Here is a 17,616-nt window from a genome sequence, read left to right on the forward strand (position 1 = left end):
TCTGCTTCAACTGTGCAGGTAAGAAGCTGATATTTGACCTGTTTGGACTCTTGTTGTGTTGACTTGATTTGTGTTTCAGTCCAGCTGTTAACATCTGTGTGTCTTTATGTTCACAGGAGCTGCTTTCTGTCAGTTCTGGTGAAACATTAGGAAGTGGACCAATGTGAGGATACTGAACATCACAATTTCTCCTGTTTCCTGTTAGCACAAACACCTCTGTGTCTCTGAGCCACAAACTGGCTGAAAGTTGGGAGCTGATGGAGCCAAACTCAGGTTTGTCTTTTACCAACATCCCTTTTCTTTACTTTGTTTATGATGTGGATGCTTAACAAACAGTGACATGATAAAAGAGATTCGCAGAAAAACAGCAGGTGTCAACACAAATCTTAATGTCTTAAAACTAGAATGAAAATGTCAAGTTCTCCTGATGATGATTCTGATTAGACTGAATGCAGCTTTTTCACTTTTGTTATGATAACATGATTATGAATTATTCTTGTACTAGAAAAGGTGGAGTAACTTTACTTGTGATGTTGCAACAAATCAATCACATCTGTTGAGGTTGAATCAGGACAGTTTTAGATGCATTTCTTTGTTCTCAAATAAGCATAAATAATAGAAACTCTTCAGCACCGCATATAGTTTGTGGATTGAGAGATTAAACTCACAACAAAATTACTCATAAGAGGTTTTAATGAAGTTGGGATTAAAACTTTTCAAGCCAGAACTGTCTGACTGTGAGGCGATGGAGCCAAACACTGAACCAACATGACAGCCTCATTCACTCATCACGACACAATATATGTTCTGTAAATAAAGTGTATTATGTGTGTCAGGAGAACTCAACAAAATGTCAAATTAATGAAATCAGTTCTTATTTTTTTAGGCCTGAGTAAAAAAATCCTCTTCATTGACGGAGCATACAAATAAAATCTTGTTCATTAACTGCATCATTTGATAGAAGACTCTGCTCATTTCTCTGTGACGAAGCTGTTTTAATAATTAACCTGAAAGTTCAGAGACTGACTGACAAACATGACCTATGTACATTGTGGTGTGTCAGGAGGAAGACTGGATCAAACAAATTCTCATGTACAAATAAATGATTAATGATCTCCACATTGATTGTTATCTCAATACTTAGTTTTATGACACATTTCTTTACAAATTCACCAATTGATAAGAACTGAAATTCATTGGTGAAGGAAGAAACAACAACAAACAAGTATATCTGTACAAACATGAAACTAACAATTAGAAAAAAGAGAAGTTCACATTTTCATTTGAAGAAATGTCAATGAAAGGTAAAACCACCATCATGAGCAGTGAGAGCCTCCATGGATAAGAACACACAGGAAAAAGTGACATTTAAAGAAACTCAAAACCTCAGAACAAATGAAAAGAGGCGTTGACAACAGTTTGATTGACAGCTGATCTCTGTGCAGTTTGGAAACATTGAGACCAAAAAAAAAAGAATTACAACACAGAATCTGACACATGAAGTATGGAATGATTTGTCTATTTGAGTTTACAGAACTCTATTGTGGCTCCATCATTTATAAGCCTAAGTCCAGCATAGAGAGGCTGAGTGAATGTGGTCTGGACTCTGTGGAGGAGAGTCATGGTTTCAGAGACGCTGTAGAAGGACAGAATACCTGCTCTGTGATCCAGGTACACTCCTAGTCTGGAGGAAACAGGACCTGAGACAGGAGTTTTAATATTGTTGAACCAAAATTCATAACTGTTATCATCACACCTTAAAGCCCAAGATTTGTCATTAAATCCAAATAGACATTCATTTGACCATCCTTCTCTGCTGATATTCTTGTATGCAACTGCTACACGAACTTTCCCTCTCCACTCCACCTCCCAGTAACAACGTCCAGTCAGACTATCTCTACTCAGGACCTGACCACATCCAGTGAATCTATCTGGATGACTAGAATAAGACTGTTTTTGTCTCATTCGTTCTACTTTTCTGTTCCCCTCAGATAATAACAGCTGTGTGTTTGCTGTGTTTGGATCCTGAGTGATTTCATGTGAATATTGTAAGAATCCAGCTCTAGTCTTGGGCTCTGTCTTTGAATTGGACAGTAAAGCGTCCACTTCAGTCACTGTCAGTGAGATGTTTGTCCATTCCTCCTTCAGGATGTCCTGTAGTTTATCTCTGAGCTCTGACACAGCTGCTGTCACATCCTCAAAGTATCTGAGAGGACGGATATTGATGCTGGATGAGTCTGTAGGTTCACTGAGTTGTGACACTGAGGGGTAGTTGTGTAGAAACTGGTTGTGATCCTCTGTGTGTGAGAGCTGCTTCAGTTCAGCGTCTTTCCTCTTCAGCTCAGTGATCTCCTGCTGCAGCTTCTCCTGAAGCTCTTTGACTCCACTCACTTCAGTTTCCTGCTGGGATCTGATCTGCTGCTTCACATCAGAGCTTCTTTTCTGGAGGAGACGGATCAGCTCAGTGAAGATCTTCTCACTTTCGTCCACTGCTTTATCAGCAGAGCGACTGACGGCCTTCACCTCCTGTTGAAGCAGCTTCACATCTTTCTCTCTGTCCTGGATTCTCTGCTGGATGTTTAGTCGACTCACCTCGAGCTCTCTCTGCCTCTCAGTCCTTTCTACTGCAGCTGAGACTGTGTCGTGGCCTTTATGTTCATCAACAGGGCAGAGATAACAGATACTCTTCTGATCAGTACGACAGAACATCTTCATCACCTCATCATGACGAGAGCAGATGTTCTCCTGGAGCTTTTCTGAGGGGTCAACCAGCTTGTGTTTCTTCAATGGAGCTACATCATAATGAGGCTGGAGGTGTTTCTCACAGTAAGAGGCCAGACACTGGAGACAGGACTTGAAGGCTTTCCTCTTCCTTCCAGTGCAGAAATCACAGGCCACATCTTCAGGTCCAGCATAGCAGAGATCAGCAGCAGCAGCCTGGAGTCCAGTCTTCTTCAACTGCTCCACTAAAGCTGCTAAAATTGTGTTTTTACCCAGGGCAGGCCTCGGTGTGAAGGTCTGTCTGCACTGAGGACAGCAATAGATTTCCTTATTATCCTCTCCATCCCAGAAGTTGTTAATACAGCTCATGCAGTAGCTGTGTCCACAGGAAATAGTTACTGGATCCTTCAATAGATCCAAACAGATCGAACAAGAAAAGTTTTCTCGGTCCAGCTGAGCTCCTTGCTGCGCCATTTCACCTCTCTGTAACAATGACTGTCTGAGTTTCACTTTCTGAGAAGTGAAACTATTTTAAGCTCTGATCTAAACAGCATGTGTTGCTTCAGTAAATGTAGGCTGACAGCTCACCACATGTTGGTTACACCCATCTTCAAACTGTAGATCTGAAGGGGAGGGAACAATAAAACATGTGGTCTGAGTGGAGCTTGTTGTGTTTTGAGAGCAGGAAGAAGAGGGAGGAGTTATCAAGCTCTGTGTGTTTTAACCCTTTTTATACAATGAGTCTCATTTGAAAACACAACTCACCTGCTTTCTGGTGTCAAAGTAGTATAGATACTGTACAGTATCTCCTAAAATCCAGAGGGGTATTGCACAAAAGTAGAATAAAGAATTCCAGGATAACTGAGCAAGCGCAGCTTGATCTAGTCTGACCGGCGCATCTTGGCTTATTCGGTTGCACGTTTGCTGAGCCAGGATGAAAAGGCGCAGCTATGTCAAGCCAGGTGTAGATAGTTGGGATAAGTGCGTGTTCACGGCATTCTCAAATAGACCCATGGCATCGATCACAGAATCACAGATTGGAAAATGGAAAGGTGTTGCGCGTCATTCTTCACGGCCGCTTAACAACAGCTCCTGATGGAGTTTCATGATGAGGTTAAAGAAATTATAAGAAAAAAAGGCAACACAAGCACAAAGCACTGTAATCAAGGAAAGGGAGAGAGCTTGGCAGACAATCGCGGACCGGCTCAATGCATAAGTAGTGCAATTAATATCCAAGTAATGGGTTAAGCATAGCTCGGTGGGTAGCGCACTCGCCCCATGTGTTGAGGCTACAGTCCTCGCTGCAGACGACCCTGGTTCAAATCCCGCACAAGCATTCCTATCCTGCATGTCAGTCCCCCCTCTCTGTCACCAGTTTTCCTGTCTCTCTCTACTAACCTGTACATCAAAGGCAAAAAGCCCCAAAAATATACTTTTTAAAAAAAGTACAATTAATACAACAGTGCTCCACTAGAACTGTCAAAATTACAATTAAAGGACTAAAGAAGTTACTGTCCAAGCCCACTAATCAACAGTTTTGATTTAAATTAAATTAAACACTTTGATTTAAATGTGGCAAGTAAAAGTGTATGCTACTCAGGAAATATTAAGTGCAAACAATTATTATAATTAGGGGGAAGGCACATCTGCAGCTGCAGGATGCACTTCTGCAGATGAGGAGACAGTGTTGCTGGACTCCAGGCTTGAGGTATCATGTCAATTTTATGGAAATGTCTTGCTCATTTAGCCCATAATGGATATGAAGTCAGTGATTTGGTGCTAATAGAATATAAGGTGTAACAGGACCCAGATGCTGCTCAGCCTCAGAAGCAGCCAAGTAACATTGTGAGTATCGGCTAGTAAATAGTACAAAGTAAATCTACTGTACATTATACACAATAATGATACCACATGAATGACTATAAAATGACTGTTGCAATTAAACAGTCAACAGACTTTAATGAAACGACAATATAGTCTATTATATCAACATATTTAGAAAGACCATGGAAATGCTGTAAAACCCATTAATTTGTCACACGATTGACAGTAGAACTGCCAGATAAATCCCTGAGAATAATCTTAGCCTGGTTGTTAGCCTGGTTTGGAGCAGGCTAGCTGCAGAGAATAAATCACCATAGTAACTGGGCCGGGTTAAATTTAACCTGCTTTCATGCAACCGACTTGAGGCTAAATTCAGCCAGGATAACTAACATATCCCGGGTTAATCCCTTATCCTGGTTTCGTGCAATACCCCTCAGCTCACTTCAACGATTTACATATCAAACACAATAGTTAAAGAATGAAGACATGTTTGGAAAGTCCTCACATTTATTACACAGGAAACTCTGCTTTGTTAAAGTTATAAATCTTTTAATTTTCATGCTGGGTTGATGATGAAAAACATATCGACACGTATGGACTACACACTAGTCTCCCTCAGGGTCAACCAATCACACACTGTCATATCAATCTGTTTTCATGACTATCCCACTATTGTTATCATGATGTGCTGCCACCTGCTGGCTGTTTCCTGTGATTGCTCACACCTGTTGACAGGTAACACAGCTGATCTGTTTATAGCTTCATTTTACAACCTGATGACAGATGAAACAGAACAGATGATACTGAGGTACAGCAGCAGTAGTATTGTGACTTCTCACAGTCTGAAAAATAACAATGATTTTAGTTTTTAAAGAGAGCTGGATATTTACTGGTTGTAACTATTAACTGATGTGTGTGTTGGCCTTCATGAATTTAATGTAAATCTTTAGTGAGATCCTATTTCTGCTTCACCTGTGCAGGTAAGAAGCTGATATTTGACTTGTTTGGACTCTTGTTGTGTTGACTTGATTTGTGTTTCAGTGCAGCTGTTAACATCTGTGTGTCTTTCTGTTCACAGGAGCTGATTTCTGTCAGTTCTGGTGAAACATCAGGAATTAGACCAATGTGAGGATACTGAACATCACAACGTCTCCTGTTTCCTGTTAGCACAAACACCTCTGTGTCTCTGAGCCACAAACTGGCTGAAAGTCGGGAACTGATGAAGCCAAACTCAGGTTTGTCTTTTACCCACATCCCTTTTCTTTACTTTGTTTATGATGTGGATGCTTAACAAACAGTGACATGGTAAAAGACATTGGCAGAAAAACAGCAGGTATCAACACAAATATAAATGTCTTTAAACTAGAATGAAAATGTCAAGTTCTCCTGATGATGATTCTGATTAGACTGAATGCAGCTTTTCCCTTTTTGTTTTGATAACATGATCATGAATTACTCTTGTACTAGAAAAGGTGGAGTAACTTTACTTGTGATGTTGCAACAAATCAATCACATCTGTTGAGGTTGAATCATGACAGTTTTAGATGCATTTCTTTGTCCTCAATTAAGCATAAATAACAGAAACTCTTCAGCACAGCAGACAGTTTGTGGATTGAGAGATTAAACTCACAACAAAATTAGTCACAAGAGGTTTTAATGAAGTTGGGATTAAAACTTTTCAAGCCAGAACTGTCTGACTGTGAAGTGATGGAGCCAAACACTGAACCAGCATGACAGCCTCATTCACTCATCATGACACAATATATGTTCTATAAATAAAGTGTATTATGTGTGTCAGGAGAACTCAACAAAATGTCAAATTGATCTAATCTAATCAAATTAGTTCTTATTATTTCTTCAATTTTTTTTAGGCCTGAGTAAAAAAAAATCCTCTTCATTGACGGAGCATACAAATAAAATCTTGCTCATTAAGTACATCATTTGATAGAAAACTCTGCTCATTCCTCTGTGACCACGCTGTTTTAATGATTAACCTGAACGTTCAGAGACAGACTGACAAATATGACCTAAGTACATTGTGGTGTGTCAGGAGGAAGACTGGATCAAATAAATTCTCATGAGTTTCATATTTTCTCCACAAACTTTGAATGAGATCTTGAAATGAATACAGAGGAAAATACTTTGTTCATTCTTGAGATTAACTGCTTTATTCATGATGTAAACATTCACTTTGTTCACACATCCAAACCATAAAGTCTGTTAAATGACTCTAGTTTAATGATTTCATGTTCAGATTCACTTCAACCATACGACTGATTATTTTAACACAGAATGCCAGCTATGTACAAGTAAATGATTAATGATCTCCACATTGATTGTTATCTGAATACTTAGTTTTATAACACATTTCTTCACAAATTGATAAAAACTCAAATTCAATGGTGAAGGAAGAAACAACAACAGACAAGTATATCAGTACAAACATGAAACTAACAATTAGACAAAAGAGAAGTTCACATTTTCATTTGAAGAAATGTCAATGAAGGTTAAAAGCATCACTATGAGCAGTGAGAGCCTCCATAGATAAGGACACACAGGAAACAGTGACATTTAAAGAAACTCAAAACCTCAGTAGAACAAATGAAAAGAGGCTTTGGCAACAGTTTGATTAACAGCTGATCTCTGTGCAGTTTAGAAACATTGAGACAAACAAAATTAATTACAACACAGAATCTGACACATGAAGTATGAAATGATGTGTCTATTTGAGTTTACAGAACTCGGCTGTGACCCCAGAATCTAATAGCCAAAGTCCAGCATAGAGAGGCTGAGTGAATGTGGTCTGGACTCTGTGGAGGAGAGTCATGGTTTCAGAGACGCTGTAGAAGGACAGAATACCTGCTCTGTGATCCAGGTACACTCCGACTCTGGAGGACTGAGCACCTGAGACGGGAGTTGAGATGTTGTTGAACCAGAATACATAACTGTTATTGGCACATCTTAAAGCCCAAGATTTGTCATTACGCCCAAATCCACATTCATTTGAGCGTCCTGCTCTGTTGATGTTCTTGTATGCGACTGCTACACGAACTCCTCCTCCTCTCCACTCCACCTCCCAGTAACAACGTCTAGTCAGACTATCTCTACTCAGGACCTGTTCACATACAGTGAATCTGTCTGGGTGACTAGAATAAGACTGTTGAGTTGTTAGTTCTGCTTTTCTGTTCTCCTCAGATAATAGCAGCTTCATGTATGCAGTGTTTGGATCCAGAGTGATTTCACGTGAATATTTTAAGAATCCAGCTCTGGTCTTGGGCTCTGATTTTGAATCTGACAGTAAAACGTCCACTTCAGTCACTGTCAGTGAGATGTTTGTCCATTCCTCCTTCAGGATGTCCTGTAGTTTATCTCTGAGCTCTGACACAGCTGCTGTCACATCCTCAAAGTATCTCAGAGGACGGATATCGATGCTGGATGAGTCTGTAGGTTCACTGAGTTGTGACACTGAGGGGTAGTTGTGTAGAAACTGGTTGTGATCCTCTGTGTGTGAGAGCTTCTTCAGTTCAGCGTCTTTCCTCTTCAGCTCAGTGATCTCCTGCTGCAGCTTCTCCTGAAGCTCTTTGACTCGACTCACTTCAGTTTCCTGCTGGGATCTGATCTGCTGCCTCACATCAGAGCTTCTTTTCTGGATGAGACGGATCAGCTCAGTGAAGATCTTCTCACTGGCCTCCACGGCTTCATCAGCAGAATGACTGACGGCATCCACCTCCTGTTGAAGCAGCTTCACATCTTTCTCTCTGTCCTGGATTCTCTGCTGGATGTTTAGTCGACTCACCTCGAGCTCTCTCTGCCTCTCAGTCCTTTCTACGGCAGCTGAGACTGTGTCGTGGCCTTTATGTTCATCAACAGGGCAGAGATAACAGATACTCTTCTGATCAGTACGACAGAACATCTTCATCACCTCATCATGACGAGAGCAGATGTTCTCCTGGAGCTTCTTGGAGGGCTCGACCAGCTTGTGTTTCTTTAATGGAGCTGCATCATAATGAGGCTGGAGGTGTTTATTACAATAAGAAGCCAGACACTGCATACAGGACTTGTGGGCTTTCAGCTTCCTCCCAGTGCAGACATCACAAGCCACATCTTCAGGTCCAGTATAGCAGAGATCAGCAGGAGCAGCTTTGAGTCCAGTCTTCTTCAGCTGCTCCACTAAAACTGCTAACATGGTGCTTTTCATCAGGACAGGCCTCGGTGTGACTGTCTGTCTGCACTGAGGACAGCTGTAGACTGCCTTTTCTTCTTCATCCCAGAAGTTGTTAATACAGCTCATGCAGTAGCTGTGTCCACAGGGAATAGTCACTGGATCCTTCAGTAGATCCAAACAGATCGAACAGCAGAATTTAGCTCCGTCCAGCTGAGCTCCTTGTTGTGCCATTTCACCTCTCAGTAACAATGACTGTCTGAGTTTCACTTTCTGAGAAATGAAACTAGTTTGAGCTCTGATCTAAACAGCATGTGCTGCTTCAGTAAATGTAGGCTGGCAGCTCACCACATGTTGGTTACACCCATCTTCAAACTGTAGATCTGAAGGGGAGGGAACAAGGAAATACGTGGACAGAGTGGGACTTGTTGTGTTTTTTAGAGCAGGAAGCAGAGGGAGGAGTTATCAAGCTCTGTGTGTTTAACCCTTTCTACACAATGAGTCTCATTTGAAAACACAACTCAACTGCATTCTGGTGTCAAAGTAGTAGAGATACTGTACAGTATTCTCCTAAAATCCAGCTCACTTCAACTTTTTCTTAAATACAACATTTCAAACACAATAGAGAAAAATGAAGACATGTTTGGGAAGTCTTCACATTTATTACAAATGACACTCTGCTTTGTTTAAAGTTAAACATCTTTTAATTTCAATGCTGGGTTGATGATGAAAAACAGATCAACATGGATGGACTGCACACCAGTCTCCCTCAGAGTCAACCAGGCACACACTGTCATATCAATCTGTTTTCATGACTATCCCACTACTGTTATGATGATGTGCTGCCACCTGCTGGCTGCTTCCTGTGATTGCTCACACCTGTTGACAGTTAACACAGATGATCTGTCTATAGCTTCATTTTACAACCTGATGACAGATGAAACAGAACAGATGATACTGAGGTACAGCAGCAGTAGTATTGTTCTCACAGTCTGAAAAATAACAGAAAAATAACTGATTTTAGTTTTTAAAGAGAGCTGAATATTTACTGGTTGTATTAACCGGTGTGTGTTGGCCTTCATGAATTGAATCTAAATCTTTAGTGAGATCCTCTTTCTGCTTCAACTGTGCAGGTAAGAAGCTGATATTTGACCTGTTTGGACTCATGTTGTGTTGACTTGATTTGTGTTTCAGTGCAGCTGTTAACATCTGTGTGTCTTTCTGTTCACAGGAGCTGATTTCTGTCAGTCCTGGTGAAACATCAGGAATTAGACCAATGTGAGGATACTGAACATCACAACGTCTCCTGTTTCCTGTTAGCACAAACACCTCTGTGTCTCTGAGCCACAAACTGGCTGAAAGTCGGGAACTGATGAAGCCAATCTCAGGTGTGTCTTTTACCCACATCCCTTTTCTTTACTTTGTTTATGATGTGGATGCTTAACAAACAGTAACATAATAAAGAGATTGGCAGAAAAACAGCAGGTGTCAACACCAATCTTAATGTCTCAAAACTAGAATGAAAATGTCAAGTTCTCCTGATGATGATTCTGATTAGACTGGATTAAGCTTTTTCACTTTTGTAATGATAACATGATCATGAATTACTCTTGTACTAGAAAAGGTGGAGTAACTTTACTTGTGATGTTGCAACAAATCAATCACATCTGTTGAGGTTGAATCATGACAGTTTTAGATGCATTTCTTTGCTCTCAATTAAGCATAAATAATAGAAACTCTTCAGCACAGCAGATAGTTTGTGGATTGAGAGATTAAACTCACAACAAAATTACTCACAAGAGGTTTTAATGAAGTTGGGATTCAAACTTTTCAAGCCAGAACTGTCTGACTGTGAGGCGATGGAGCCAAACACTGAACCAACATGACAGCCTCATTCACTCATCACAACACAATATATATTCTGTAAATAAAGTGTATTATGTGTGTCAGGAGAACTCAACAAAATGTCAAATTAATGAAATCAGTTCTTATTTTTTTAGGCCTGCGTAAAAAATCCTCTTCATTGACTGAGCATACAAATAAAATCTTGTTCATTAACTGCATCATTTGATAGAAAACTCTGCTCATTCCTCTGTGACCAAGCTGTTTTAATAATTAACCTGAAAGTTCAGAGACAGACTGACAAATATGACCTATGTACATTGTGGTGTGTCAGGAGGAGGACTGGATCAAATAGATTCTCATGAGTTTCATATTTTCTCCACAAACTTTTAATGAGATCTTGAAATGAATACAGAGGAAAATAAGTTGTTCATTCTTGAGATTAACTGCTTTATTCATGATGTAAGGCTTCAGTTTGTTCACACATTCAATCATTAAAGTCTAGTTTAATGATTTCATGTTCAGATTCACTTCAACCATACGACTGATTAGTTTAACACAGAATGTCAGCTATGTACAAGTAAATGATTAATGATCTCCATATTGATTGTTATCTGAATACTTAGTTTTATAAGACATTTCTTCACAAATTGATAAGAACTCAAATTCAATGGTGAAGGAAGAAACAACAACAAACAAGTATATCAGTACAAACATGAAACTAACAATTAGACAAAAGAGAAGTTCACATTTTCATTTGAAGAAATGTCAATGAAGGTTAAAAGCATCACTATGAGCAGTGAGAGCCTCCATGGATAAGAACACACAGGAAAAAGTGGCATTTAAAGAAACTCAAAACCTCAGTAGAACAAATGAAAAGAGGCGTTGACAACAGTTTGATTGACAGCTGATCTCTGTGCAGTTTAGAAACATTGAGACAAACAAAATTAATTACAACACAGAATCTGACACATGAAGTATAAAATGATGTGTCTATTTGAGTTTACAGAACTCGGCTGTGACCCCAGAATCTAATAGCCAAAGTCCAGCATAGAGAGGCTGAATGAATGTGGTCTGGACTCTGTGGAGGAGAGTCATGGTTTCAGAGACGCTGTAGAAGGACAGAATACCTGCTCTGTGATCCAGGTACACTCCGACTCTGGAGGAAACAGGACCTGAGACGGGAGTTGAGATGTTGTTGAACCAAAATGTATAACAATTATTGTAAAATCTTAAAGCCCAAGATTGGTCATTGAGCGCAAATCCAGATTCATTTGAGTTTCCTGCTCTGTTGATATTCTTGTATGCAACTGCTACACGAACTCCTAACCCACTCCACCTCCCAGTAACAACGTCCAGTCAGACTCTCTACTCAGGACCTGTTCATATACAGTGAATCTGTCTGGGTGAGCAGAATAAGACTGTTGTTGACTCATTAGTTTTGCTTTTCTGTTCCCCTCAGACAATAACAGCTTCATGTATGCAGTGTTTGGATCCAGAGTGATTTCACATGAATATTTTAAGAATCCAGCTCTGGTCTTGGGCTGTGACTATTATCAGGATAATTAGTTGTTGTTTTTTTGTTTTGTTTTTACAATTCTTTATAAATTTACTAAATGATGAGAGCAAAATATTAATGAAGAAAGTTCAGTCATTTCTTCTGTTTAAGAAACAACACAAAACAAATACATCAATACAAAAATGAAACTTTAAATTTAGCGCAAAGACAACGTCATAATGATCAGTGATAGCCTCCATTGGTAAAAATTGAAAAAGTGAATTTTAAAGAAACGCAAAACATTAACAGAACAAAACAAATTAAAAGGAAAGCAGTATTGACAACCATTTGACAGCTGGCCTTTGTGCAGTTCAGAAACATGGAGACAAAAAATGAAGAATTACGACACAGAATCTGACACATGATGTCTGTAATGATTTCTGTCTATTTGAGATCACAAAACTCAGCTGTGTCTCCAACAGAATTAAGACAAAGTCCAGCATAGAGAGGCTGAGTGAATGTGGTCTGGACTCTGTGGAGGAGAGTCATGGTTTCAGAGACGCTGTAGAAGGACAGAATACCTGCTCTGTGATCCAGGTACACTCCGAATCTTTTGGAACGAGGACCTGAGACGGTAGTTTTAATGTTGTTGAAACAGAATTCATAACTGTTATTGTCACATCTTAGAGCCCAAGATTTGTCATTGTTTCCAAATAGACATTCATTTGACCATCCTGTTCTGCTGATATTCTTGTATGCAACTGCTACACGAATTATACTTCCTCTCCACTCCACCTCCCAGTAATAACGTCCAGTCAGACTCTCTCTACTCAGGACCTGATACCATCCAGTGAATCTATCCAGGTGATGAGAATAAGATTGTTGTTGTGCCATTACTTCTGCTTTTCTATTCCCCTCATGTAATAACACGCCTTTGTGTGCAGTATTTGTATCCAGTGTGATTTCACATGAATATCTTAAGAACTCAGCTCTGGTCTTGGGTTCTGTTTTTGAATCTGACAGTAAAACATCCACTTCAGTCACTGTCAGTGAGATGTTTGTCCATTCCTCCTTCAGGATGTCCTGTAGTTTATCTCTGAGCTCTGACACAGCTGCTGTCACATCCTCAAAGTATCTCAGAGGACGGATATTGATGCTGGATGAGTCTGTAGGTTCACTGAGTTGTGACACTGAGGGGTAGTTGTGTAGAAACTGGGTGTGATCCTCGGTGTGTGAGAGCTGCTTCAGTTCAGCGTCTTTCCTCTTCAGCTCAGTGATCTCCTGCTGCAGCTTCTCCTGAAGCTCTTTGACTCCACTCACTTCAGTTTCCTGCTGGGATCTGATCTGCTGCTTCACATCAGAGCTTCTTTTCTGGAGGAGACGGATCAGCTCAGTGAAGATCTTCTCACTGTCCTCCACTGCTTTATCAGCAGAGAGACTGACGGCCTCCACCTCCTGTTGAAGCAGCTTCACATCTTTCTCTCTGTCCTGGATTCTCTGCTGGATGTTTAGTCGACTCACCTCGAGCTCCCTCTGCCTCTCAGTCCTTTCTACTGCAGCTGAGACTGTGTCGTGGCCTTTATGTTCATCAACAGGGCAGAGATAACAGATAATCTGCTCATCAGTCCGACAGAACATCTTCATCACTTCATCATGACGAGAGCAGATGTTCTCCTGGAGCTTCTCTGAGGGGTCAACCAGCTTGTGTTTTTTAAATTTTGTTGATTCATAATGAGGCTGAAGATGATTCTCACAATATGAGACGAGACACACCAGACAGGACTTGTGAGCTTTCAGTTTCCTCCCAGTGCAGAAATCACAGGCCACATCTTCAGGTCCAGCATAGCAGAGATCAGCAGCAGCAGCTTGGAGTCCAGTCTTCTTCAGCTGCTCCACTACAACTGCTAACATGGTGTTTTTCATCAGGACAGGCCTCGGTGTGCACGTAATCCTGCACTGAGGACAGCTGTAGAGTTCCTTCTTATCCTCTTCATCCCAGAAGTTGTTAATACAGCTCATGCAGTAGCTGTGTCCACAGGGAATAGTCACTGGATCCTTCAGTAGATCCAAACAGATCGAACAAGAAAAGTTTTCTCGGGCCAGTTGAACTCCTTGCTGCGCCATTTCAGCTCTCAGTAACAATGACTGTGTGTTCCACTTTCTGAGAAATGAAACAAGCTTGAGCTCTGATCGAAAGAGCCTGTGTTGCTTTAGTAAATGTCAGCTGACAGAGTTATCTGTGAAAAGATGAAGTGTCCTGTTTTATAGAGGAAAAGCAGAGACAGGAGAGGTTAGTTGTGTTCATTCAGGCTGTTTTCTGTCTTTATTAAAACAGACTTCATCTTTCTTCTCTTTAAAGTTTCTTTTCACAATAATCTTCAATTAAACTCCACAATTCATCCATTCTCAATACTACATCGATGAACTGGCACAGGTTACTACTTCTACACACCAGTCAGCTCTTACATCTACCAGTAATAGTTAAGTTACCAAATATAGCTGTAAAATCTCTGTGAACTTAAACACACAATATTTTACTGCTGTTGTTGTAAACAGCTTCCTAAATATACTTCCTGCCAATAACTAACACTATTTCAAGCTTATTTTGTACAGCCTTTTCTGTCTTACTGCTTACATAAACACTTTTACAAAATACATTATAAACACATTTGGTCATTTGCATTACAACAAATATTGAATGTTTTACCACATGAACATATTGCATTGACTTGAATGAGTGGCTAATTAGCATCCCGACTCACTCGCTAATAACCTAAAGTAAAGATTTCATTAAATGTGCACCCAACAGCTAAGCAGTTAAGGCAGATATCCAGCAGATACAATACTAAACATTTAAAACACCGGTAGTTTTAATCATGGGGAACTAGCAAAACTCTCGTTACTCCGTCTGAATTCAAAATGTTTGTAACACAGTTTTCTACTTTAAACTCGATCTGAACCACACTAGAAAGGCTTGAAGTCTTCTAAGTGATAAGTTGTGACAAGGTTACACACATTACTAACCTGTTTTATACATGAAAATCAGAGACACGAGACATCAGTGGAGTTCATTCAAAAGGCCGTTCTCTGTTAAATGAATGGGGAAATCATTACACACAAACTAATGGTCATTTTGGTGGATGCTCCATCTAGTGGCAGAAAAAAGAAGTACACCCTATATAATAAACACGTGCAAATTTGGCCTTTTACACATAAAATAGCAATTCCAAACTAATAATTATGACCATACTTTTGTAGGTGTCACAAAAACTCTGATGTCACATTACTCATTCATCATAGAGACCCATGTGTAGTGGCCTAAGCTGCTAGTCAAATTGCACATTTACTAAGCTTGCTGCCCTTTAAGACCTCAACTTGAATATGTATTATTATTATTAATATTAATAATAATAATAATAATAATAATAAATACATAAATAAAATAACAAAATAAAATAATAATAATAAAAATACTTTTCAAAGTCCTTTTCAAAAAAACAAGTTACAAAGTGCCTGACAATGTAATGTTCTACTGCACAATTTTCTGTAATATTAATTATTGAATTGGATTGAGTTGTAGTCAGCGTCCACTTTGTGTACCCCTTGTGTGTCATTTGGTTCGGCCAAGCCAGTATATACGTGTTCCCTCATGTCATTAAGTAAGGTCAGTTCTTTTAACGTCTCAGTTTCATTGTGTTAGATGGAGTATAGTTATCTTTTGACCTCTCTTTATAGGCCTAGTTAAGTTCTTGGTTTTATAAAAGTTTTTGCTTTCTTTTGGGTAAATAAGACCCTATTTCTGTCTCCTCATTACCACACTGATTGATCCCAAACAGTGACACAATTATCAGATGTCATTGTTTCATTTTAAAAGTCCTCTGAAGATGTTTACATCCTCTCTAAGTTTCTGTCAAGACACAAGAAGAAACAGCTGGACCTTACTGAGTCGAGTGAATCTTGCGAATCTGCATCGATTCAAAAGTTAAGAACAACCACCGTTTTTAAAACTGAGGTTCGTCGCTCCTTGTGGGTGATGCTGTATGAGCTCCAGTTAGGTGTCTGGCATGACATCTTGACATAAATAGCTTATTGTCCGGCTCATCACCTGGGACCAGTTTACAGTGTGAGACCTCAACATGAGCTTTGCTCCAAGACAACAGCTGCCAGGAAGCTCTGAGCACACAAACCCCTTCACCACATTAACGAGGCAATTCACAAAGGTGTCAAATGGTCGGTGAACTGAACTGAACATTAAAATAAAGCTTTTAGTCAATTATCTTAAAACAGTTCTGGGATTAAATGCTAAAAAGGATATTTTGGGAAATTCAATATTTTACAAGAGTCTGTCTGCACTGAGGGCAGCTGTAGATTTCCTTCTTATCCTCTTCATCCCAAAAGTTGTTAATACAGCTCACACAGCAGCTTTGTCCACAGGGAATAGCCACTGGATCCTTCAGTAGATCCAGACAGATCGAACAAGAAAAGTTTTCTCGGTCCAGCTGAGCTCCTTGCTGCGCCATTTCAGCTCTCAGTAACAATGACCGTCTGAGTTTCACTTCCTGAGAAGTGAAACCAGTTTGAACTCTAATCTAAACAGCCTGTGTTGCTTTAGTAAATGTCAGCTGGCAGCTCACCACATGTTGATTACATGCATCTTCAAACTGTAGCTCTGAAGGGGAGGAGAAAAGGAAATACGTGGAACAGAGTGCAAGAGGAAGGGAGAGGAGTTATATACTGCTGTACCTGCTTTCTGGTGTCAAAGTAGTACAGATGACTTCCAATTTCTTTAATGTACTGGAATGTCCTCACATTTATTACACAGGAAGCTCTGCTGTGTTCAAAGTTAAAAATCTGGGTTGAAGATGAAAAACAGATCAACATGTATGGACTGCACACCAGTCTCCCTCAGGGTCAACCAGTCACACACTGCCATAGCAATCTGTTCATGACGATCCCACTACTGTTATGATGATGTGCTGCCACCTGCTGGCTGCTTCCTGTCACTGCTCACACCTGTTGACAGGTAATACAGCTAATCTGTCTATAGCTTCACCTCACAACCTGGTGACAGATTAAACAGAACAGATGATACTGAGGTACAGCAGCAGTAGTATTGTGACTTCTCACAGTCTGAAAAATAACAGGGATTTTAGTTTTTAAAGAGAGCTGAATATTTACTGGTTGTAACTATTAACTGATGTGTGTGTTGGCCTTCATGAATTTAATGTAAATCTTTAGTGGGATCCTATTTCTGCTTCACCTGTGCAGGTAAGAAGCTGATATTTGACCTGTTTGGACTCTTGTTGTGTTGACTTGTTTTGTGTTACAGTGCAGCTCTTAACATCTGTGTTTCTTTCTGTTCACAGGAGCTGATTTCTGTCAGTCCTGGTGAAACATTAAGAAGTGGACCAATGTGAGGATACTGAACATCACAACGTCTCCTGTTTCCTGTTAGCACAAACACCTCTGTGTCGCTGAGCCACAAACTGGCTGAAAGTTGGGAACTGATGAAGCCAAACTCAGGTTTGTGTTTTACCCACATCTCTTTTCTTTACTTTGTTTATGATGT

At 39.9% G+C, this 17,616-nt stretch overlaps 3 protein-coding genes and 1 long non-coding RNA gene across 4 annotated transcripts; 1 reads left to right on the plus strand and 3 right to left on the minus strand.

Moving 5' to 3' along the window:
• Nucleotides 1–1,518: 1,518 nt before the first annotated feature.
• LOC128368670 (tripartite motif-containing protein 16-like) lies at nt 1,519–3,216 on the minus strand. Its single transcript, XM_053329529.1, has one exon. It carries the CDS (start codon nt 3,193–3,195, stop codon nt 1,519–1,521), a length of 1,677 nt encoding a protein of 558 aa, XP_053185504.1. The 5' UTR covers nt 3,196–3,216.
• A 2,410-nt stretch (nt 3,217–5,626) lies between these two features.
• Nucleotides 5,627–17,582, plus strand: LOC128368708 (uncharacterized). The gene is made up of 3 exons (XR_008321983.1): nt 5,627–5,780; nt 9,939–10,095; nt 17,414–17,582. It is a non-coding gene; the product is annotated as an uncharacterized LOC128368708 (long non-coding RNA).
• LOC128368646 (tripartite motif-containing protein 16-like) lies at nt 7,166–8,941 on the minus strand. Its single transcript, XM_053329502.1, has one exon. The coding sequence runs from the start codon at nt 8,939–8,941 to the stop codon at nt 7,268–7,270; it is 1,674 nt and encodes a 557-aa protein (XP_053185477.1). The 3' UTR covers nt 7,166–7,267.
• On the minus strand, nt 11,452–14,171 carry LOC128368651 (tripartite motif-containing protein 16-like). Its single transcript, XM_053329508.1, has 2 exons — nt 12,674–14,171; nt 11,452–11,724 (listed from the first exon to the last, which is right to left on the minus strand). Exons 1-2 carry the CDS (start codon nt 14,169–14,171, stop codon nt 11,543–11,545), a joined length of 1,680 nt encoding a protein of 559 aa, XP_053185483.1. The 3' UTR covers nt 11,452–11,542.
• Nucleotides 17,583–17,616: the final 34 nt, after the last annotated feature.

Source organism: Scomber japonicus, chromosome 12 (genome assembly GCF_027409825.1).
Source record: "Scomber japonicus isolate fScoJap1 chromosome 12, fScoJap1.pri, whole genome shotgun sequence".
Lineage (NCBI taxonomy): Eukaryota > Metazoa > Chordata > Actinopteri > Scombriformes > Scombridae > Scomber > Scomber japonicus.